Below are 25,972 nucleotides of genomic sequence, written 5' to 3'. Positions count from 1 at the left end.
CCCCCCCCGTCCTCTTCTGGCCACCTGTGCCTCAATTTTATCTCACAACTTAGACATCCACATTACTTACACTCTCATAACACACACACATATATATGTATAGGGCCTTGAGGGTGGGCATGTTAACGGCGTCCAGTAGACGGTCTGTGTATTCAAACCTACCTCTGGCGCCGGTGCCCACCTCTCAATTTTAAATCCATGTAAACATTGAGGGTTCTCAGGAGGGGCCGTGCTATCACCTGCTGCTCTCTGGCAGCAGCACCATGCTCTCCCTTGTTTTAAATACACTTTAGAGCAACACGCAGCAACACTACACTTGAGCGGGAGGAGGGAGGTATGGGGTCTTAACACACCCCCGTTCTCTACTAGCCATCAGGGCGGGGGGGCTGGGAAGAGATGCTGGCTGTCCGATTGGCCTCCCTGCTGCTGCGGAGCCTGGGGCGGTCTGCTTGCCTCCACCCCGGAGGGAAGGGTAACATCTCTTGGGTCTGGGTGCCGTTTCCCCCTCTGGGGGCGAGGATACCTGGACCCGGGGTATAGAGTATGTTTGGGGAGTGTGATTGTGTGTACATGTCCATTTACGTTTATTCCTACGTTGGGTGAGTGCTGAGTGTTTGTATATGTGTGCATGAGGGTGGGAATGCATGTCTGTGTCTGTGTGTGCCTGTTTGTCTGTGTCTATATGTCAGGTCGGGTCTTAGACTCCACCTCTCTGGGAACTCCCAGGCCCTCCAAGTGTGGAGGCCTATCTCCCCTCACCACACTCCCTGCCGGTGACTGATGCCCTCAGGGGTCGGTGCATTGTTGGTTCTTGGTGTCCGGGGCTGGGCGCTCAGGTATGTGCCAGCTCACTCCCGGTGGCTACTTGGCGGGGCCTGGCGCCTGCTGCTCGGTCAGGCCTCTTCCGGGGCGCGGGGGGCCCTCGGGCCTCCGGCCTCTGTGCCTGCGGCTCGGTTCACTCTGGCACAGCTGGCTGCCGGCGGAGCCGGCGGGCACGCCGGTGCAGCCCCCTCTAGCTTCTGCCCGGTGGCTACTGGGTGACCCCTCGTCTGGGGATCCTCAGCCCTTCCCATGAAGGTGGCACGGATGCCCCTCCGGTGGTCCTCCTTGGGCTCTTGCACTCTGGGGCCTCTGGATGTCTGGGGCCTGGATCTCCTCCATGCCTGCTTCATGCCCTGGGGGACAGGGCTATGGCTCTCTACATCCTCTTGCAGACCATTACATGGGGAAACCATTTGAATGCAAGCGCGCGATCCACACAGGTGTGCACACGGGTGTTCACTGTTCGTAGACTTAAATCACACCTTTCTTGGCTGCTACTTCAGAGCACATTGTGCGCTGTCTGTCCTGCGTGCTGCACAACAACATTCAATATTTAGTATTTACTGCTGTTTACACTTAGCTAGATTAATGCGATGGTGTTGTGTTTAGTATGTTGCTTTGTTTTTTTGTTTTTTTGCTTGTTTTCTATCTTTTTCTCTCAACAGGTGATCCAGGAGATATTTTTTTCCCCCCCTTTCTCACTGTCCCTCTCCCCTTCTGTTTTTCTTTTCCTTCCTCTTTCTTTCTCCCTTTCCTATCCCTCACTCATGTCTGTCCCGTCTGTAACAACTTAAAATAAAATAAATAATAAAAACAAAGGTCGATCAAATGGACCAATACGGCAATGCCATGATGATCCATTGCAAAATAAATCCATTGGGTATCCTTGTTGGTCTTCAGACAACAATTCTGACGGCTAAAGAACCAAATGGGACAGGCAAAAAAAAAAAAAAAAAAGAAAAAAAAAAAAGGAAAGGCTGGTTAAATTGCTGGACCGCATATCCCAGTCCGACAGCCTACGGGCTATGTTTGTGGGACTGAGCACAGTGTCCGTTCGCCTGCCTTTTTCCTGGCGGCTATGTGGTCGGAGGATCAGGAGGAGGTCTCCATTTCTCCACCGGTTCCTGTTCCCTCATCCTGAAGGAAACGGTTCCCTCGCCACCACCACTCCTCTCCTCAGTCATCAGTCATCTGTTCTGCCCCTCGGGCCCTCCAGCGGAGACGGAAGACAGCTGGAGCGGAACCCCAGAACCCCCAGTAGGAACAGACGGCTGGACGGGCCCAGATCCATCTGGGCCCGTCCAGCCGTCTGTTCCCGCTGGGGGTTCTGGAGAACCGCACCAGCCTTTGTTTGTCTCTGCTGGAGGGACCCAGGGGCCTGTCCAGCCGTCTGTTCCTACTGGGGGTTCTGGGGTTCCGCTCCAGCTGTCTTCCGTCTCCGCTGGAGGGCCCGAGGGGCCCGTTCAGCCTTCTGTCTCCGCTGGAGGGCCCGAGGAGCCTGTCCAACCACCTGGTCCTGCTGGAGAGTCCGAGGGGCCCGTCCGGCTCCCACGGCGTCGCCTGCAGTGCCACCATCTGCGGCTCCCACGCCGTCGCCTGCAGCGCCACCACCGGCTCCTCCATCTTCGGCTCCCACGCCGTTGCCTGCAGCGCCACCTCCTGTTTCGTCGCCTGCGGTTGCCATGCTGCCATCTGGTCCTGCTTCGTCTCTGCCTGAGGCCTTTGCACGGGCTGGTTCCGCTTTGTCTACACCGGAGGCCTCCGCACCGTCTGGCCCTGCCTCCCCTCCTCCTGTCCGGCCTGCGCGTCCTCGTCCTGTCCGGCCTGCGCATCCTCGTCCTGTCCGGCCACCTTCCAGGCCGTTGGCTGGACATACTCTGGTTCAAATTTGGTGCTGTAAAAGGGACACTCCAAATCCAGCAACTGGTACATGTCCCGCAAATAAGTCTCCAACCTGCAGTATTTATTTAGTTATAGGTGGAAAAACTCCATGTGCTGACAGGTACAAGAGAATTAACAATTATCAGTGTTGAACCTTGTCTTAATGAGCGACTATGCAAACAGCGCTCTCTGTCCCCACAGAATACAATTTTGCTATCGGGAGTTTATTAGCAGCTGATACCTATTTTATACATTTTCTATATCGTTTTTGGGATTGTGCAATGAAAGCTTCATCATAATCACATGACCCCTCAACCTGAATGTAGAGTATAAACTATGTAACATTTATGGGAAAGAATCCTGATGATGAATACAAACTCTTTAATGAAACACAATTTGTTAAATATATTATGTCTTAACAGTAGTTGTACTGATAATGTTTGGATTGTATCATTTTAAAATGCAGTAAATTACCCGCTGTGAACCACCTGTATCTTTTTTACTCTTCCACACGCTGTACAGCTCTGATAAATTGCTGCAGTAAGAGATAGTTAAGAGAGCACAGACTGTCATTATTAGGATCACAGCAGATTCCTTTGTCACTAGTGATGGGTCGGTCATGAACTAGACTGCCCTTAGAGCCGGCTCTTTGAAGTGAACGATGGGAGCCGGCTCCTTATTGGGAGTTAGGCTATCCGCTCTCTATTTTTGGTAATTCCACGCAGGTGGAAACCCAAACAAAGCACACATTAAGAGGCTCTAATGCCTGGATCTCAATCTTGTGGCCCATGTCACCCCTACTTGCGGCTCGCATAATGACGTGAAGAAATATTTAAAAAAATTATTATTCAAAAAATTATTTAATATGAAGATAATATGAGCAGAGTGTTACAGGCATAGCCCTAAAGAATGTAGCCTAATGGGCGGTGTAGTCGGTGCTGCAGGGACAATGGACTGCCATACCCTTTATGTGTCTGTGAGGGAGGGAGGAAGAAAAAGGAGAGTCGAAAAGTATGAGTTGTCACCAACCAGAAACGGGAGCTGGAAGCATGTAAATATAATAATAACCACTGCAGCCAAAAAGAGTGCCTGGTGAGCCCAGTCGTAAGCTATTAAGACTCGACTGTACATTGTGTTTGTGTTTTCCTCTACAACAATAACTCAAGTCAAGGCAAGTCAAGTCATCTTTATTTATATAGCACATTAAAAACACATCAAGTGTCGGCCAAAGTGCTGAACAGAGGGATAATATAATAAAAAGAATTAAAATAGATCAAATGAAAACATTATAGAAACATTGTAAGACATCCATTTATGTTTGTAAAAAGTATATGTGTACATGCAAATATGCACATACATATACAAAAATATACACATTCACACACAAGCACTCATACGTGAACATAAAATACATATATACATGTATACACATGCAAACATCATCCAATGAGATAAAAGACCAGAATAGTTAAAACAGAATAAAAGAGGTGTCAAAGAGATCCGAAAGCCTTGGAAAATAGGTAGGTCTTCAGATTCGATTTGAAGACTTCCAAGGATGAAGAGGATTTTATGAAAGGGCGAAGACTGTTCCAGAGTTTCGTGGCGGCAATGGAGAAAGCCCTGTCACCTCCAGATTTGAACTGGGAGCGTGGAACTAATAACAGCATCTGACTGGAGGAGCGCAGAAATCTGAAATGTAACCTGGAGCCAAACCATGGAGAGCTTTAAAAACAAATAATAAAACCTTAAAATCAATTTAACTGGCAGCCAATGTAGAGATGCGAGTATCGGAGTAATACTCTCTCTCTTTCTGGTACCCGTCAGGACCCTTGCGGCTGCATTTTGAACAAGTTGCAGGCGGGACAGGCTTGAGTGACAGATGCCTAAGTAGAGAGAGTTACAAGAGTCAAGACGTGATAATATGAAAGCATGGATAACAGTTCCAGGTCTTTAGATGACAGGATAGTTAAGAAATGTTCCTGCGCGAACAACTGAATTTATTTGCTTGTCCAGCTTGAGGGTAGAATCAAAAATGAAACCAAGATTTTTTACATGGTGATGTACATTAGCTGATAATGGGTCTAAATTGTTTCTTATAAGACTAATAGAGTCCTGCTTGCTGAAAAATATAATGTCGGTTTTGTCGTGATTTAGTTTGAGAAAGTTCAGAGACATCCAGCAACGTATGTCGCTAAGACTCTCTGAGACTTTCTGCAGTGTACTATTGGCAACTGTGTATCATCTGCATAAGAGTGATAGGAGATCTGGTGTTTCTGAAAAATGGAGCCTAATGGGAGCATGTATAAGGAGAATAAGACAGGGTCCAGAATAAAGCCCTGAGGTATTCCACAAGTGAGTGTAGCTGGGGAAGAGTATTTGTTACCCAGCATCACAGAATATGTTCTGCTCTCCAGGTAAGTGGCAAACCATTTTAGAGCAGAGCCTTGAATGCCGACACATGTCTTTAGATGGTTTAATAGGATTGTGTGGTCGACAGTGTCAAATGCTACACTCAGGTCTAAAAGAATTAAAACTACTTTTTCCATAGTCAGCAGCTAAAAGCACATCATTGAACACCTTCAGTAGAGCAGACTCTGTGCTGTGGCAGGCTCTGAAACCAGAAGGATATTTATCCAGAATATTATGTATATCTAAGAATGAGGATAATTGGTGGAGGACAACTTTCTCGAGAACCTTAGACAAAAATGGCAGCTTAGAGATTGGTCTAAAATTGACAAGAACTGACGGATCCAAACCTGTTTTTTTTTTAGAAGCGGCTGGACAACAGCTTGTTTAAACAAACGAGGAACAGTTCTATTTGAGATACTGCCATTTACAATAGCGAGGATGTTAGGGCCGACTGTCTTCAGCACATCTGAGAAATGGTGTAGGTAACACATCCAAGGGGCATGTAGTTGGTTTCATGTGCATTATTGTATCAGTAAGATGGGATAATGAAACTGGTTTAAATTTGGAGAAAAAGAATCAACATGTAGGTGGTTCAGAAGGGTCTTGGGATGGGAGCAGCTGCTCTGATATTATCAATTTTTTTTCAGTAAAGAACTTTTGAAACTCTTCAGATGTGTGTGAGGCAGCCTCAGATATGGCTGAAGTGGTGGGATGCAGGACGGAGTTGACTGTGTTGAATAGAACTTTAGGATTACCAGAATTCTTAGTAATGATCTTGGATAAATAGTTTGCTCTTTCTAGCTTGAGGTGCGCTCATAGTTATTCAAACAATCTCTAAACACTTGGTAAGAAACGTGGAGCTGATCTTTCTTCGATTTTTGTTCTGCTTTCCTGCATTCCTGCCTGATGGCACGAGTGACCTTATTTACCCAAGGCTGAGTTTTAAATTTTTGCCATCTACATTTTAGAGGAGCAACTGAGTCCATTATGTTGGTACAAGCACAATTAAAATATGCAAGAAGCTCATCAGGATTATTGCAATGAGGAGAACGTTCATCAAAGGTGGCTAAAGGAGATGCAGCGAAGGCAGCTGAGAATTGGGGAGCAGTTTCAGGTGTTATGAGACGTATAAGAGAGGGGGCCTGGGTTTGTTTGGAGGATGAGTGAGCAGTGGGAATATTAAACAAAATGAAATTATGATCAGATGGACACACATCAATCACCTCAACGCCGATCACTGAGAGCCCAGATGACAAGATGAGCTCAAGAGTGTGGCCCTGCTTATGTGTAGGGCCGTTGACAGACTGGGTCAGGATAAATGAGTCCAAGAGTTGTGAAAATTCCCTAACCAAAGGTTTGGAGGGGCAACACATATGGACATTTAAGTCACCAAGGATTAGAAGCCTATCAATGGTTGGCAGTGTCACAGATAGAAAATCAGAAAATTCCTGAATGAAGTCTTTGTTAAGGCGAGGAGGCTTATAAACTAGAGCACAGAGTACAGGAGAGGACAGATCCAGCATAAACAGTTGCAGTTCAAAACTAGTGTAGTCACTTCTGCATTTAAAGTGATCTCTGAAAACTGTTGCCAAGCCGCCTCCACGATGTGTTAAGGAAGTTACAGTTTTCAGGACTCAATTCCACAAAAGCAGCTAGATCATCAGTGGGTAGCCAAGGTTCTGTAATAAAAAGAAAGTCCAAGCCATGAGAGACAAACAGGTTATGAAAGTTTGTTCACCACGGACCTTGCATTGATTAATGCCAATTTAAGTGGTGAGGAATCCGAGACTGAATGTGTGACAGCACCAGATGGTACAAATTCCAGATGCTGAAAATTGGTGGTGTTGGCACCTCTGTTTTTCCCGTCCAGTCTAGTTGAGAGACGACGGGAAGCTGTCCAGATAGATGGTATTTGGTGAGAAAGTCAGTTTCCCACAGGAAGATTATATACATGCCGTTTATGACGGCAGCCCCGGTGAATGTAGCATGGACGGCGAGCTATCCCCAAAGCAACACAGCGCGCATAAGTTTGGGGAGGTAGCCTAGTCCTTGTGTTAAGATGTAGTAGTTCCAATTTTGAGTAGTGCATTCCGTCATTTGCATAAAGGTACGAGCCTTTGATACGGCTATAAAAAACACTGCATAGTCCAATAATAAAGCTGAGCAATGGTAGGCATATCAGGCGTATAGTTAAAAGAGGAATCATAGTTTCTCCATTTGTTCACACAACCATGTTAAAACCACGTTAGCATGCCACAGCCACGAATTACAGCCCAGTGCCAGAAAAGTAGCTGTGATTACCTACCTGGCACTGTGCACACCATCGGCAGCTTGAGAAGGCAGATACTTGATGTGGTGACAGGCCAAACAGTAGTACATGCAGGGGGCAGCGAGGGCTACGTTAGGCTGGTGAGTCAGGTCCCCAGGAGAGTCTATCACAGAAAAACAATAAAATCCAGGCTTTCCAGGGTCAAATAAAAAGCCGAGCTCAAAGGCTAAAATGCTCACCCGGAAACAACGGGGTCATTGGTGGTAGAAGACTGCCAAATCAATAAAGTTCTGTTGGAGCAGCCTTTCAACGCCTCTCTCTGTCTCTTGCTAGCAAAGTTGACCCAGACAATGAAGCTAGTTTTCAGCTACGAGCCCGACACAAAACTCTACGTATTCGCCAGAGATCCCTTTACTATGATTTGGTGTCGTGGACCTCTCTGAGGTATCAAGAGAGTAAAAACAAAATTTATTTATTTTTTTACTAGCAGTCATAAACTACCCATATGGAAAAGAAATAGTAAAAACTTATAAAAGACTTGCATAAAATGTGGCCTGCTTCATATAGTGAATCATATAAGGCTTATATGATTTACTCATGAAAGTGGCCACTTTCTCATTACTTTCATATATTGTTTTAATAAGTATCCAAAACAATCAAGTTTCATTTATATAATTTTTCAAGGGATCTTATATCTGTTTTCAGTCTTGTATCATTTTCATATGAGTTTCACACAAGACAGATACAAATTTTATAAGATTTATATATCTTTTCCATATGGGTAATGTGTACACTTACAGCTGCATTTTTATTTTGTTAAATACAAACAAAATTATAGCAGAAGTGCTGTCACATGTCTGGCCAAAAGAGAGTAACAATTTGTTTATTTGGTACTTCAATGAAAAGCTTAATTTAAGAGTTTGCAGTTTTGTCTAGTTATACAATATTTGAAATTAAAAACACAAACAAACAAATAAAACAATACATTTCGGTGGGTGTTTTCTTGTTTGTTTGGTCTTTTCTTTTATACTACTTGAACACTAAAGTGGCCCTACAGTGAGATGACAGTGCCAGCAGTGGCCCACAGCTCAATTAAATTTGAGACCGCTGCTCTAATGTAAGCGTCTTGTTAATGTTGGTGAAGTCAGTTACACAGTGGACCCTGGGCCAGCAGTGCACGGGCAGGAATGCATTTCTTACTTGGAAATTTGGAGACCACTTTACATTTAAAGAACAAATGGATGGGCAAACTCTGCCAGTAAACAAGCTTCTCTCAGCTGGAAGTAAGTTCTTTTTAAAAAACTAATGTTAGCCTACCACAGCTACCTTGTTTTAGTTGTGGTAGCTACCTGGGTTATGTGCCACTTCAGTATCTTCGATCTACTTTTGCTGTGGGATTTATTACTATTACTGAAGGCTGCATTACAACCTGCTAGCTGCAAATAATCATGTGCAGTTCTGAACACAGACAAAAAGAAAACATATCACTGATACAGAAATAGTTTCCTATACGAGATCTCTGCAAAAAGTGCAGCATTACCTAATGTCCACCCTACTGTTACTCATTTTATATTAAGATTTTAAAAATCTAGTTGGTATTGGTATGGCGAGTAGCCTTCAGTAATAGTAATATATCACACAGCAATAGTACATTCATGTAGTTGTAAAAAACATAGTAATATATTAAGCAATACAAAGTATTCAGAATATGTTACTCTCATTGAGTAACGTAACGGAATATGTTACCAAAATACATTTTGGGGCATGTATTCTGTAATCTGTAATGGAACACATTTTAAAAGTAACCTTCCCAACACTGGGCGTGTTTATAGTGGAAAGTAGATATACACCTGAAGGGTGGACTCTCACCGGCTGACTGTAAGCTGACAGTTGGCTAACCTCTGGCTGAAAGTGGCAATTTTGAGTGGCTGTATCTGTACACACATTGATAACCTATCATGGGTGATGTCCATCTTCTATACTGACACTACACTGTTATACTGTCTTTATACTAGAGTATGAAATTGGAATTCAGTGAATGAATCCAAGCATCATCTTAAATCAAATGAATCTCTTCTACACTTGATGTAACCTAACTCTGTCCATGGGCACCACAGACACTGTGCAACAGTCCAACACAGAGATTTACTGTGAATTCAACACATGAATGCAAACTAACCTGTTTATCCTGCACAAAACTACCCAATATTTGCAACATTTGAATAACACAAAGTTAGTAAAATAGTAAGTTAGTAAAATGAAAGTACATAGTTTATCTAGACATATCATTTGCAAATACAATATGTGATTAAACATTTGTGATGACACTACACGCAAGCTTTTAATTTGAAATTTATCACTGAGCAGTCCTTACCTTTAAATCTAACCTCTCCTCTTCCTCTCCTGTCCTGTCTGTCTACATCTTTCAGCATCTCCGAGTGAAGTTAATCTTGCACTCTTTTGTCAAAGGAGCTTGCAAAGAAAAGCGTCTGGACTTCTTTAAGTTGCTTGAAGACGTTTCACCTCTCATCCAATAAGCTTCTTCAGTTCTAAGGTCAAATGGTGGAGAGTCCCAGATGGGACTGTCTGGGACTGGAGGTGGCAGTCTGGGACTCCCCACCATTTGACCTTAGAACTGAAGAAGCTTCTCGGATGAGAGGTGAAACATCTTCAAGCAACTTAAAGAAGTCCAGACGCTTTTCTTTGCAAGCTCCTTTGACTACGATGACCTGGATGACTGAGAACCTTCACAGACACTTGCACTCTTTTCTCTCCCTGTGAAATACAGCAGCTGGATGTTTAGCTATCACCACCAGTGCTGGTCAAGTTACTTGAAAATAGTTAATGATGACTTCCCGAAGAAAGTAATCCCATTACTTTACTGATTACACATTTTCAAAAATAATTAGTTACTTTATTACTTAGTTACTTTTGAAAAACATGATACATAACCTGAATACCTAATACAGTAATAGACCTTTCAGCCCAATTATATTTTTTTGCATAATCCATCATATAAAATGGAATCAAATGAAAAAGTCTCTTTTTAAAAATTGTTTTCTTTTTTAATCTTTTAACTTTATACACATTGCGTCAAGCAAAAATTAAATTATATGCAACAGTCTTTGACTTGAAGAAATTTGTTTAACATTTAAACCTATTTTCTGTATATTCCAGCATACAAAAAAAATATAAGTTTGTATGTTTACACTCGCTCTTTCAGATAGATGCAAGTAAAACACAGAATTATTATTTTTTTAAAAGTCCCAAGATTCAGCAGCACTTAGTCCTGTAGCTCTTAAATCTGTTTTCACCTTTAAAGCAGGAGTGGGGCAGGTGGAGGTTTGCCTGGTTTCGCAGCGGTCATGTCAGTGGGGGGGATCCAGGAGTTTCTCTGTGAATTTCACATTCCCGTGGCAGCGTGCTAGGTGCTTGCTCAGATTTGAAGTTTAATTTTCCGCTGTAGAAATAAGTTTTATTCCCACGCAGAGTGTACAGCGGATGCTAATGTTTTTGTCACTTTTTACGGAATCAAACTCAAAGTAATGTAAGTACTTCCAAGCTTTAAATGCTGCATGGTTGTACTCTCTTCCTCATTTCATATTATCCATTGTTGATCTGCACACGTCTGTTGCTGCCAAGGATGTCCTACGCTTGTACGTCATTGTCATGAAACACTCTCACAAACAAAATCAGGGTTTAGTAACGCAGTAACGCAGTGTGCTTATGGGAAAGTAACAGTAATCTAATTACTTTTTTGCAATAGCAATCCCTTACTTTACTTGTTACTTAAAAAAAAAAAAAATTGGATTACCCCTCTCTGGTCACCAAAATGTACGACAAGCTGCCAAAACTGTGTGTTTGCTGATGTTTATTGAACTGAAAGAAATGCTGAATTTGAAATTAGCTTCCACTTAAAAAACGCCACTCCCTTCCTGCCACCTCCTCTTCAGTAGCGCAAGCTAGATCCTGCACCTAGTAAACTCAGGCAGATAACAGGGGAAAAGAGAAAGAAAGAAAATGAGAACAATAACTAGAATAAGGAAAACACAAGAAATACAACTTAAAAAGGAATTTTGCAACACTTGTAGATAATAAATAACCTGGAAGTTATTTATTCAAACCCCGTATTTATTGATAAGACCACATATTAAAACTGAGAAATATAATGGGGATTTTCTTTAAAAATATCAGAACAGGAAAATGTTTACTGTTACTACACAGTGCAACTAGTGTGGCTAACATTATCATTAGCTTTTTATTATGTGACCTCCGGTCAGAGCTAAGTTGACACTATAATGATGAAAGAGATCAGAAATATCTAAAAACTTATAACTCTTTTATATAAATGACCATTTCTGTTGGCATAGAAAACGAGTATGAAATGGTTGACCAGATACTGCCTTTAACATGCTAAATTAAAGATAACACTTGTGCTGAAATTGAGAAAAAACAACCAAATGCCTTATTTTTTCTATCACGCACTCATTAATGTGCAAGTCAGTGAATCCACGGTCAATGTACAATTCCTATCTTCTACTCTCTGAACTCTTCTGAGAAGGGGAAAGTGGGCAGGAGGTCAATAATTTTTACAGTTACCAACACTGAAGCCGCCTGTTTACACATGAACCAAAATCAAGGGTTATAAAACATGTATGTTACATTGAGCTGAAAGATACACTTTATTATTAACTTAACTGATCTCTGTAAAATAACTATAATAACTAATTGGATGATTGAACAAAAAAAAAGATGATTACAAAATAAAAAAGGAAAAGAATGAATTTAATTAGGAAACAAATAAAAACGTGACAAATAACATGAAGTCATAAAATTATGAAAAAATGAGAAACATTTAATGAACATCCATAGCACCTCTATTATGTTATGTAAAATTATTCGTGATGCATGTAACTCATTTACAAGTGAAAGAACCTCTGAATCTGGAGTTTGAACTTCAGATTCAGAGAGTTAGGCAAACTAGACTAGATTTCAAGAACAGTCTTTCTGTGGGCAGGCTAGACAGCAGTTGGATCTCTCAACCCAAGGTAAGGAATTTCCTAAAACACTGTCCTTTAATGTTGGTGTCTATTTGGTTAAAAGGATCATGTAAATATTCCAGTGCTTGCAAGTGATGTATAACTCTACATATTTGGCTGAAGAGCAAATATTTTTTCTTTACATTGTGGATACTTGATATAATTTATGAGATCACTGAGGTGATTATTTCTCTCTGATATTATAGGAGCCATGACATCCCATCATGTCTGTGGGATGCTTGCTTTCCTCAGTTTATTCCTCATTTCATTTACACCACATTGCGATGGAGGAAACATTCTGGTGTTTCCTTTAGATGGCAGCCACTGGATCAATATGAAAATCTTGCTTGAAGAACTTCATGCTAGGGGACACAACCTCACTGTGATCAGGGCGTCTAAAAGCTGGTACATCCCTGAAAAGTCTGATCTATACACATCCATTACAATTGAAATGGCTGTAGATCTTGAGCATTTTTTTGGTGGGTGTCTACAGGAGCAGGTGGAGGTATGTGATGAGTCCGAATATAAATACTCTGTTATTTATGAAATTTTTTTTATTTTTTCACTTTTCTCATCCATTTTTTAGGTGGAAAGAGAGGGGGCATCATTGATGACTGCCTTCATACTTACCAAGAAATTTTTTTCTTTAATTTCTTTTGCACATTCACTGTGGTATGATGCTTTGAAAAATATTTTGAATGATCAAAATATGGTCAAAAGATTAAGAGATTCCCAGTATGATCTGGTTCTAACTGATCCAGCTTTAGCCCAAGGGGTCATTCTAGCCAAATATCTCAAGCTTCCCTTAGTGCTCAACGTACGCTGGATCACCAGTGGAGAAGGCCACTTTGTGTTAGCTCCCTCACCACTCTCCTATATCCCGGTGCCAGGATCCGGCTTAACAGACAAAATGAATTTCATCCAGAGGATCAAGAACATTCTTTTCTATAGCATTATACTGTTCCAGCAGAAATTTGCGGTGGATCCAGTCTATGATGACATGTGTGATAAGTATATTGAGGGTGGATGTGACGTCATCTCACTACTACAGGGAGCAGACATTTGGTTGTTCAGGTCAGATTTTGTGTTTGAGTTCCCTCGCCCCACTATGCCAAATGGTGTCTATATAGGAGGATTTCAGTGCAAACCAGCTCAGCCTCTGCCAGCAGAGCTGGAGGAGTTTGTTCAGAGTGCCGGGCAACATGGAGTGATCATCATGAGTCTGGGAACTCATATCAATGCTTTGCCCAAAGAGGTTACAGAGGAAGTTGCCGGTGTCTTTGCCAAGATGCCCCAGAAGGTAACAAAAAGTTAAAGATTCATACTTCCACTACTGCGTTTTGGATTGTTAACATATAGTATTTTAATTTGTCCATATCAGCCAATAGATACACTGTGAAAGATGCCATTGTTTGTCTATTGCCATTCAGAAACCACAGTTTAGCATTGCGGAGCATTTTGGAGCCAGAAGTGTATGTAAATTTATGAGAGGATGGAGTGGTATGTTATTAGTCAGGAAGGCTAAATTTATAGTCTGTAAGAGTCTACACAAAAAAAGATAGTATATTTAATGCTGGCACAGGCTACCAATATAATAAAATTAGAGTTACACTTAAAAAAAAAATAACACAAGCAAAATTTAGGACAGATACCTTGGTTAGACTGTTAGTACAAATAAAGAAATAGAGAGTCACACTTAGCATAAAAATGCTCCAAAAGACAAAAATAGAATAAACACTAACAAGAGGTTCTTTTCTGTAACTTGAATTAGGTAAGGTGTCCCTCCCATAGAGTTCCTTTGACGTATATTGTTTTTGCATTAGGTTGTAAACATGCTTGCTTTTGATGTCTTGACGTTTTAACCACTGTAAGCAGCCTCAACATCGAAAGGAACAGCAAATTATGACACTTCAGTGATCCCATCATGTAACTCCTGGAAAAGTTACTTAAAACTCATTAACATTAAGATTTTAGTCTGAATTTGCATCTAAGTTAATTCTGTGTAGTTTTGCTAAGTGTTTTGTAAAGTCTCAGGGCTAATGGGGAAATCTTTTTTTTTGTTTTTTCTTACCAGGTTATCTGGAAGCATAAAGGAGACCGACCCTCTACACTGGGAAACAACACGCTAATAGTCGACTGGATGCCACAGAAAGATCTTCTGGGTCATCCACAGACCAAAGTCTTTGTAGCTCATGGAGGAACTAATGGTGTCCAGGAGGCCATTTACTATGGGGTCCCTGTGCTCGGCATACCCTTGTTCTTCGACCAGTATGACAACCTTCTACGACTGCAGGAGAGAGGAGCTGGAAAGATCATTCGGCTAGCTGATGTTAATGGCCACAGTTTTGAGCAAGGCCTTAAGGAAGTGATCCATCAAGAGAGCTACAGGCTGAACATTCAAAGACTGTCACGTTTGCACAGAGATCAGCCAATAACGCCCATGGAGAAGGCCGTCTTCTGGGTAGAATATGTGATGCGCCACAAAGGGGCTCGTCACCTGCGTACAGAGGCTTATAAGATGCCCTGGTACTCTTACTACTCTTTAGATGTACTGTTCATATTGCTGTCTGTGGTCACAGTGCTGCTCTATTCTATTTTGGTTCTTGTTAGATTTCTGTGCTGCCGGAGAAGAAGAAAAGCAAAAACTAAACAAAGCTAAAATATTTTCCATTTGGAAGATGACATACTATGACTATTAGTTACTGTGGCAAAGAGTTACTTGTAGCACACTTGCTCCTCTCTATTGGCTATTTTGAGATTTCTGTATAGCTAAAGACCAAAACAATAAAAACTAAACACAACTGAGTTCTCTTTTAACAAATGTTTCAATGAGTTCTTTTCAATTCTAAATTAACATGTAAAAACAGACCTTTTATTTAGTTTTCTATGAATTTTTAATTGGAAGATGGTGCTATGTCTGACCATTATTGTGGTGTTACAGCACACTTGCTAAAATGATTAAACTGGGTTTTATTAAATAAAAAAACAAAAAAAAAAAACCATTACGTCTACATGTAACAGCAGATCGCTTGAACTTAAGATGGGGTTATTGCCACAGGCTAAACAAGGAAATGCCACCAGCAAAGGAGGAAAAATTTCACTTGCTGATTGGCAAGGCTGCACACTTGGGTGTATGACAGCTCTAGAGCAGAGCTTTCCCTCATAGCTGAGAGGTTGTATACACATGGTATTAAGAAAAAAAAAAAGAATAACATTTTGCAACAAATTATCAAGTCTGTGACATGCTTGGGATTAAAAAGAGCTAGAAATAATAGAATAATTTCAGAATGATGTGCATGCAAATGCTAAAAAAACCCCCTCAAACATCTTGGTAAAGATAATTTTAAAAAAGGCTCAAATTTGCCACTGGAAACTCTTCGATACAGAAAGTTTTTTTTGGTATGTTAGGAAGGAGAAAAGCAATGCCTAATTCAGACTGGCAAAAAGAAGAAAGTCACACATTTGGACATATTCATCGATTTTGACTGGTACTGCATGAATCAATGAAACACCAGAATTAGTAATGTTGTGGTTTGATATTCTTGGTTCTTCTGTTTTTAATTTATAGTATGTTTGCGCTTTGAGCTTTAAAATTTCTGAAAATTATAATATTGTAATGTTGGTCTACCTGTACATACACATGAACTTTACCATTCACGGCACGACATCATTCAACGATGGACTGGATGCAACAGAAAGATGATCTGGGTCACCTACACACAAATGGCCATTTACCACAGGCTCAGCATAACCTTGTTCTTTGACCAATATGTCAACCTTATAGCTTTGTAGGGGAAAGAAGCTGGAAAGGTCATACTCTTGGCTGATGTTGAAGGACATAGTTTGGAATAAGGCCTTCAGGAAGTGCTCCATCAATAGGAGAACTCATAAAAATGTTTTAATGAGTTCACATCTATTAACATGCAAACATAGATTTTATTTATAGAAGTCCAGAATTTATAGAATTTTAATTAGAAGATAACAAATTGTCTGTTAATCATTGTGATTTAGTAGTGATACAAAGTAAACTTCTGGTAAAAAAAAAATAATAATAATTAGGTCTACAAAAACACTGATAACACTAGAAATTGTTTTTTTTTTTTTTTTGATTTCGTCATTCCTGAGCTGTTTTTATGTACAACTAGAGTTCTTGTCTGGCTTTTTTGCATGCTTCATCACATGTCAAAATGAAATTTCGACATAAGTAAAAATTCTGTTGATATTGGAGTTTCTATGTTAGTTCTAGGGTTAGTGTAAGGGTGATCTTTTTTCTATAAATTTTTAATTAGAAGTTGACAAACCGTAAATCATTGTGGTTTAGTAGCTATGCAAGGGTTACTTTTAGCACACTTATAAATGATTCAATTTCAAGCAAAAAAATCCATTATGTGTAAAAAACCCCTGTCTATTGCCTCAGCCTGGACGGGAGGAACAGTCTAGACTAAAGAAGGAAATGCCACCAGCAAAGTGGGCAAATTTCACTAGTGGACTTGCAGGGTTGCACCCTTAGGCGTGTGTGTGACAGCTCTGAAAGGGGGCTTACCCTAAGAGGTCTGCTGGACCAAGATTTAGGGCAAAATGTTTTAGATTAGGAAGTCTGTTTTGTTTTTAATTACATCATTGCTTGACTGGAGGGCCTATGTACACCTAACCATCAAATTTAATTGACAAAACCCATTTTAAAAAGATATTTTAATGTCATGTACTTGCATTTCTGTAACTACAATCTGAGAAACTCCAAGAAAATTCCAAGAATATTAAAATATGCAAAAAAAAAAAGCGGATACTAAAGATACTTTATGTGAATCTTTAGTTTAGTGTTAAATGCATTGGTGTAATTATTTACTAAATGTTTGCTTTGAGGGTTTGTTCAGAACAAATTCATGTCAGATCATACTGAGGGCCCCACTTTCATCTTGTTCTTCTGGATGATCCGTTTATTTATGGTCATTTATTTCCTGTTTTACTTTGACAGTTTCCTTTTGAGTCTTGCACTGAGCAGAGTTTCCTCCCTGTGTGATTGGCTGTATCCCAATTCAGGGTCTGCAGCCTTAAAGTACGCAGCCTTAACGGTCCACAAGTTGCCTAGCAACCCTGATACTAACAGCTGGAAACGTTTCATACAGCTTTGTTTGACAGAAATGAAGGAGAAAATATTTTGTTCATTTGTTTGTTTGTTTCTGCATGAGCTTTGATCATTCTCTGTAAGATTAAGGTCAGCTATTGAACGGCGTATATTTTAAAGTAAAGGCTTTAAAACCAAGTTAGTACAAACGTCACTAATGTCACATAACTTTGCCGACATGTGGTCAACAGGAATGTTTTAATGTTCTTCGTTATTAAACATTTGCACATAAATAAGTGACATAATATTCAGTACTTACTAAAAGTTTACTCTTCGGGCGCCCCTCATCCGCCGTTTTTTTCTCGGCAAAATTATCCATACCCACCGCCGCGCTATGCATTCTGGGATATGTTGGGCCATGAAGTCTACACCGCCACATCCTTAAAATTCAGGGAAATGAAGGACGCATTTGAGGGCCGCATTTCGAGCAGCCTCCGAATTGGGACAGCCTTCGTCGCGTCGCTGTGACGTAATCGGCCTTAAAATGCGGCCTTTAAGGCTGCAGACCCTGAATTGGGATACAGCCATTGTCTTGATTGTCTGTGTTTTGTTTCCCCTCAGCTGTCTTCACTTCACTAATCATCATCTGTTTATAAATTATCCTGTCTCCCGTTTACCTGCTTGGTGGATGATGGGTGCGGGTGAGTGATGTCAGCAGTTGGGTGTGACCTTTCAATTATTGTTTTATCTTACTGGCTTTTGCTGTTTTTGGATTGAGGCATTTGCCTTTGTTTAATGGTCACCAGGAATTGTTAAAGAACTTTGGCAGGGGTATAGGGCTGGAGCAAAGGCCTTGGCTTTTTCTGGGAATTTCTAAAAAGGAACTGGTAGTAACTGGTATTTTTATTTTTTATTTATTTATTTTTTTGTGTGTGCAGTGTGGAGCTGGATGTTTCACTGCCTGCTGAAAGTTGCACTGAAAGAACTGGTCAAGGTATATAATAATATAAAAGGCTGATCAGAAGATGCAGGCAGATGTGATTTGACATAGGTTTTTTTTTTTTTGTACACCACCAAATTACAACAGACATCTTGATTTGCTTTATATTGTAATTTAAATCCTACAATCATAGAACCTCAACAACTAAATGACTACTTATGAGCAAGAACTTGGCAACAGTGGGAAGGAAAAATGCCATTTTAACAGGAAGAAAGCAGCACAGGCTATTGCAGTGTAACTAGGGGAAGTTTCAGGGTCACCTGATACAGCCCTTACTTATTTGCTATGTCAAAAAGGAATGTTTTAGGCCTAAGTAGAGAGTGTCTGTCTCTTGAATCCAAGCTGGGAGCTGGTTCCACAGAAGAGGATATTTAAAGCTGAAGGCTCTGTCTCCCTTTTTACTTTAAAATATTCTAAAATATTCAAACCATCTTTAATAGGTTTGATTAATCCACAATGCAATCGTCAACATCTGCTGCAGACTCACCCACCCCCACTGCTGCTGCTCCACCTCTGACACCTCACACCTCCTCCACTCACACTGCTCACTACTCCCCACCCCCAACCAAAGCATCCAGTTCACATCCAACACACAGCTCCAGCCTGTCTCTCTCAACCTGTCACATCTTCAACCTGAGCCTGAGGCTGGGGAGAGTTCCACAGCTCCGGAAAACCTCTTGTGTGGTACCACTGCCAATGATTCCACGTCCCAAGGACCCCAACAGCTACAGGCCGGTGGCTCTGACATCCCACTTGATGAAGACCCTGGAGCGGTTGGTTCTGGCTGAGCTTCGGCCCCTGGTGAGCTCATCACTGGACCCACTTCAGATTACCTACCAGCCTGGCACTGGAGAGGATGACGCATTCATTCATCGCCTATTTTGTTCCCTCTCTCACCTGGAAACTGCTGGGAGCACTGTGAGAGTCATGTTCTTTGATTTCTCCAGTGCCTTAAACAGTATTCCTCCCACAGTTCTGAAGGATAAGCTGGAGAACTCAGGAGTGGACCATTACCTCAAAACATGGATACTGGACTACCTCACCGACCGACCACCGTATGTGAGAACTCAGGGCTGTGTGTCGGACAGGGTCTTCTGCAATATGGGGGCCCCAAAGATGTCTTCAGCCATCTTTTATGGTGTGGTCTGCTGGGGCAGCAGCATCTCTGCTGGGGACAGGAAGAAACTGGACAGGGCAATCCGGAGGGCCAAATCTGTTCTCGGATGCCCTCTGAACACAATGGAGGTGGTGAGTGACAGGAGAATGGTGGCTAAGCTGTCATCCCTGTTGGACAACATCTCCCACCCCATGCAGGAGACTCTGACAGCACCGAGCAGCTCCTTCAGGTTGCGGCACCCATGGTGTGGGATGGAGAGATTTCACAGGTCTTTCCTTCCTACTGCTGTCGGACTCTACAAGATGGTCTCTGCAGGTGACCACACACATGCAGACAGACACATCCCAGTGCCAAGTGCAATCTTCCAATATAACAGTATAATTAGTACTTTGATCTATTGCATATAGTATTTTATTAAATTTTTTAATCTTATGCTATTCTATTGTTTTTCTCTCCTTACTTTTACTGGTCTTAACTTGTACTTTTTGCCGTAACCAAAATATTTTCCACATGTGGGACTAATGAAGGTTTATCTCATCTTATAACTTATGATAATAAATCACAATAGTCTAGCCTATAGGTAATACATATGTGATCTAATTTTTCTGCATCACTCTGAGACAGGATGCTTCTACATTTAGAGATGATGTGCAAATGCAAGAAAGCAGTCTTACATATTTGTGTAATATGTACATATGTAACCTTTACTGAAACCTGAGTGAAACTCTTTGAATGAGCCATTCCTCTGCAGAATATCAGTTAGCCATTTTAAAACTACTTTGAAGAGTATTTGAAATGAAAGGAAGGTTTGAGAAAGTTTGCAAGGTCAAGTGATGGCTTAAGTGATGACACATGTAAAAAAAAAAGCATGGATGCTCATGAGGATAAGAGTAAATAAAATAAGGAATGAGAACTTGACAAACACAGATGCTAAGAAGCTGGTGTGATCAATGGTACATGTGAACTGAGGCACGCAGCAGAACAACTCCAAATGATTGTGAAAGCACCTGCTGTGCATGTGGGAATGACAGCCCTGATATAAGATGTGAGAGATCCACTGAGTACTAGAGTGGAACAGTTAAGTCGGATATATAATCCTGGTTTTCATAATCTTTCCTACTACTGCTATGGTATGAATTGGCATAAGGACACCTGGGCAAAACTTTAAACATAGTGGTGGTACAGGTGGCTTGAGAAGGCCTTTTTTTTGTATGTAAGTGCATGGTGGTCAGACACGAGGGATGTTTTGCTACTAGTGGTGGATATGCAATATTTAAGTAAAATAGAACTTACTAAGGGGCAGAAAAAGAGATGAACTAGAATACTCTGCAATAGAAATATGGCTAGGGAAGTGCCTTGTTCAAAAATTTTCAGAAGGAAGAACAGGAAAAATGTGTCGTTTAAAAGATTTAATTTGCTTCAGCAGCTGAAATAACAGGTTAAAGCGCTGGACCTCTCTGAGTGCAGCCATCTGTCTTCACAGAAAGGATGACCCTCATCGGGCTGTACAGGTTTTATACTGCGTCAATAAGAAATGATTATTATGCCAGTCTTCTTCCGGAACCCATCCTGACGTCTCCATTCGATGTCCTCTCCGTCTGCTCTTCGTCGACCTCCTATCTGCCCCTTTTTCCTGGAATCACAAAGACGGACACAAAAACACCTCACTGCCTACACTCAAAAAATCTGTTGTTGGATGAACACAATTTAATCATGGCACCCTTTTTGCACTCAATTTAACCAAGTACAATAAACCATTTTCGATCATGTCAAACCAACACATTTAGCATTTGGTGGTTTAATGTAATCAGGTTACGGTGGATCAACATAGTATACTTTGATTTGAAGTGATTTATTTAAGTATGTAGAGTGAAATTTGTTTTAATTCATTCTACACAAGTTAAAAAGTTTAGGAAAACACAATTAAATCTTGTTGTTTGAACAACTACTTTGTTAATCAAGGCAATTACTGCAAGTCTTGCTTAATAAACCAATATGGGAGATGATGATTTCACTCATTTCAATTGAATTATTTCAATTAGATTTGTTTACATTTGTTACACATTTAGAAACCCACTACTTTAGAAAAAAAGTCACAATCAGATTATGGTAACATTAACTTTATTAACTGGATTTAGTGGACAATATAAAAGCTAGGGGTGCAACGATACACAAAATTCACGGTTCGGTTCGGTTCGATGCTTTGGTGTCACGGTTCGATATTTTTTCGATACAAAAAAAAATGTTCATGCCTTTTAATTTGTCATTTATTAAAATTATAAATATATATTGTAACTCAAAAGTACAGTTTTTAAATTTAATGTTGCTGAAACAACAAAGTAATAAAAAAAATAAATCTATCTGATCGAGAAATCACTCATCTTTGGAAAAGAGTTTATTACTGACCTATCAGTCATTTTCAAGTGCTCTCACCCCATAAGCTTGTTTTTCAGAAACTGTGCCTTTGAAGAGAGCTTTTGTCTATCAAGATTTAAAAGTATCTTCTGGAGGACTTCAAAGGTACATTTAAGTTCTGGTGGGTAGCTCAGGTTCAAACAGTATATGAGTCCAAACAACAGAGCACATGTTTGTGCAATGTTACCCAAATCAGTGTTAGCCTCCACACCCTCAATCAGGACACCAACGTCCTCTGAGTCCTCTTCAGGTTCAGCACCCTCCTTCTGGATGACGTACACCCCCATCACAGTTTGCTCCATGCAGCTTTTTGCCTCACTGTCCGTATCCTACATGAAAAAATATAAGACAACAAAGTAAAATTTAAGAGATTGTTTAAACAACTGTTTCTATGCTGTTCATAAAATCCAAGTAGTCAAAGTAATAAACAGAAAATTACACCACTAAAGTAGTTGTTAGTAATTACTCAAATACATAAATTATAAAATACACCTCTCATGTCAAAAGAGGTGGCATAATTGACCTCTCACCGGCCCCTCCCCCGAAAGGGCCATTGTCCAATTACACATTATAGCAACCGTTACTGTGTCTGACAAACATTAACCTCAAGCGAGATGGTGAAGCGGTGTGCCCACCGATACTCCGAGAGATTGTGTCTGGAGGAGTTGTGTTCTTTCCATTCACAAAGTCAAAAACAACGTGAATGGATTAAACAGTGTGGATGGCCCCACTCCCAGGTAAATGTGAGGACTCGGTGTTTTGTGTTTCTTTATATTCTTCTATATTCTTGTTTATTCTGCCTTGTCTTTTGTTTAGGTTTGCTATGTGTTAGTGTGTTTGTTTCATGCCTGCCTGTGTTCCCTCTGTCTGTCCATGCTTCTCTGTGTCTGTTAGTTTCATGTTTTATTCTGAAAGTTCATGTCTCATGTCAATGTGTTCAGTTTTACCTTTCTCCTGTCTCGTTAGCTTAATTTCTCCCAGCTGTGTCTCCCTCCTGTTGTCCATTTCCTAATTACTCCCCTGTGTATTTAAGCCCTGTGTTTTCTTGTGCTCCCTGTTGCGTCGTACCCTCAACTTGCTGTGTGTTTGTAATGTCCAGTCCTCCAGCACCTTGGTTTAGAGTTTTGTTTTGTGACTCATTCCTCCAGCAATAAAGCTGTGTTTTCAGTTTATTCCCGTCTCCCAGAGTCCTGCAATTTTGGGTCCACCACTTCTGCTTGCCACACAGGCAATCATGACACTACTCAATCCTAATACAAATATAAAAGGCAGAGTTTTTGTCCGCTAGAGTGGGATTTTCACGGCACATTCTGCACCACATCTGTGCATTCATCATTTGTTTGAAACCAGCTCACCTCCTACAACCACTTTTCCGAGAATACGCGCTTCTTTTGTGGTTTGGACTCCTTCTGACATTTCTTTGGAGGTGGAGGTAATTACTTAATTGCTTAAAGGAGCTTCTTGACATCTTTAAGAGTTCTAAACAAATGTCTGTCCTCCTCCAGAAAATCTTATGTACGCAAACACGCGTTGCAACTTCTTATCTTGTGGCGTTTTTTATTTTGACAGCGAATGTGCACCTGCGGACCACTTATGTGCACCCCTGGTTATTTAGCTCATCATATTGCAGCCACAGAAATTCTTTTGTCCATAAAACCATAAAGCTGCACTTTCTTTTTGCCTTATAGTCTGATTTGTCATAATTTTTCCGTTTTGTGGTAAGCTTTTCTTTGGCTGTCACTTCTTCACCCTGACCTGTCTTATTTGGCTCAGCAGAACTAAAATATATATCCTGCTGCTTTTACACACGCACTCACGTAACGCTCAGCGATTCTCTGCGCGATCAACCTCTCACATGTTTAAGCTTGCTGCGGGAGATTTCAGCTAGTGATGTAAGCTAATGATTGATAAGACTATGTCAGAGGAATTGGTGCGCAAATTATCCTCACTCACCAATCAGTGCTGTGGCTCTCTATACACAGGTAAGTAATAAATAACTGAAAATATCTTAGTCAAACAAAGTTGTTCCATGTTTTTAATTCCAAATGTGTAAGTTGTCATTAGCGCAGAGGGTTTTGCAGCATGCTTACACATTACACTTGATAATGGTTATAGATATTATATTATATATATAAATATAGCCGGAGCGGATTAGAAATCAGGTCTAATACCCGATTTTCACTGTATTTGCTCCACTCCTGCTGTCTACACTCTAAAAAATGTTTTGTTGGCTCAACTTAAAAAAATTGAGGTAACAATTTCCACTCAGCTTTTTAAGTTACAAATTTTGCATATTATTAAGTAAATCCAGCAAGTAATTTTTAGGTTTGGCTAACTCAACTGGTTCAACAAACCAACATGATTTACTTTGACCTGTGAAAGCATAATTAAGTTTAAGCAACCTAATATTAATTTAGAATTTCTGGTAATATTGAGTTGACAAATTACATTTAGTTGAGTTAATCTAACTTACTTTTTTACATATATCCTACTCACAATTATCCATGCAAATATAGCCATTTAAATTATTCCAACTGATGAAACAGTTTATTGCATAACATTTTCGAAGTAATACACTTCTGTGTCATACAACATAAATCAAACATTACAGCAGCCCTTTAATTATAAATGAGTGGGCAAAAACAATAATGTATTTCAGTACAATTCCTCCACAAACAACCTCAGTAACAAAAGAAAATGTAGCATGTTTATTACCTGGACAAGGTGTGTTGAATCAGAAGCTAAAACATACCAATTCACTTTGTTTTTCTTACTCCACAATGGTGTCTACAACTTCTGATTAACTGAACACACCAGCCAATCAACAGTGTTTAGTTATTAATAGAAACAAGCAGAGCAGTGGGGCCTGATGACCGACTTTGAGAACCACTATAAAGATTTGTAAAGGTATATTAAGTAAAGCGGCAAATATATATATATATATATATATATATATATATGTATGTATATGTGTATATATGTATATATATATATGTATATGTGTATATATGTATATATATATATATATATATATATATATATATATGTGTGTATATATATGTATATATGTGTATATGTATGTATTAGGGGTGCAACGATACACAAAATTCACGGTTCGGTTCGGTTCGATACTTTGGTGTCACGGTTCGATATTTTTTCGATACACAAAAAAATGTTGATGCCTTTTTATTAATTTGTCATTTATTAAATTTTCACGGCACATTCTGCACCACCTCTCTGTGCGTTCATCATTTGTTTGAAGCCAGCTCACCTCCTGCAACCACTTTTCTGAGAATACGCGCTTCTTTTGTGGTTCGGACTCCTGACATTTCTTTGGAGGTGGAGGAACACCAAAGTAATTGCTTAAAGGAGCTTCTTCGACATCTTTAAGAGTTCTAAACAAATGTCTGTCCTCCTCCTGAAAATCTTATGTATGCAAACACTCGTTGTAACTTCTTATCTTGTGCGCGTTTTTTATTTTGACAGCGAATGCGCACCTGCGGACCACTTATGTGCAGCCCTGGTTATTTAGCTCGTCATATTGCAGCCACAGAAATTATTTTGTCCATGAAACCATAAAGCTGCACTTTCTTTTTGCCTTATAGTCTGATTTGTCATAACTTTTCCGTTTTGTGGTAAGCTTTTCTTTGGCTGTCACTTCTTCACGCTGACCTGTCTTATTTGGCTCAGCAGAACTAAAATATATATCCTGCTGCTTTTACACACGCACTCACATAAGCTCAGCGATTCTCTGCGATCAACCTCTCACATGTTTAAGCTTGCTGCGGGAGATTTCACTTGTCATGTTTGCATAGTAAGCTAACGATTGATAAGACGATGTCAGAGGAATTGGTGCGCAAATTATCATCACTCACCAATCAGTGCTGTCACTCTCTACACACAGTTCGCGCGATTGCAAAGTGAAAGCAAAAAACAAGCGCAAATTCAAACGCGA

General features: G+C 40.5%; 2 protein-coding genes across 2 annotated transcripts in view; both read left to right on the top strand.

Annotated features, from left to right (window-relative positions):
- The first annotated feature begins 12,380 nt into the window (after positions 1–12,380).
- LOC102782367 (UDP-glucuronosyltransferase 2C1-like) lies at positions 12,381–15,211 on the top strand. The gene is made up of 4 exons (XM_087846845.1): positions 12,381–12,429; positions 12,627–12,925; positions 13,007–13,720; positions 14,495–15,211. The coding sequence occupies exons 2-4, from the start codon at positions 12,632–12,634 to the stop codon at positions 15,077–15,079; spliced, it is 1,593 nt and encodes a 530-aa protein (XP_087702971.1). The 5' UTR covers positions 12,381–12,429; positions 12,627–12,631; the 3' UTR covers positions 15,080–15,211.
- An 8,499-nt stretch (positions 15,212–23,710) lies between these two features.
- LOC102791823 (UDP-glucuronosyltransferase 2C1-like) overlaps positions 23,711–25,972 on the top strand; it is a 9,403-nt gene continuing 7,141 nt past the window's right edge. Inside the window, exon 1 of the mRNA XM_087846844.1 lies at positions 23,711–23,999. Within this exon, the coding sequence (XP_087702970.1) occupies positions 23,918–23,999 (82 nt within the window). The 5' untranslated portion in view covers positions 23,711–23,917. The remainder of the gene's footprint in view (positions 24,000–25,972) is intronic.

Source organism: Neolamprologus brichardi, chromosome 10 (assembly GCF_056152115.1).
Source record: "Neolamprologus brichardi isolate AB-2024 chromosome 10, ASM5615211v1, whole genome shotgun sequence".
Lineage (NCBI taxonomy): Eukaryota > Metazoa > Chordata > Actinopteri > Cichliformes > Cichlidae > Neolamprologus > Neolamprologus brichardi.
This window is presented reverse-complemented; position numbering and strand designations above follow the sequence as displayed.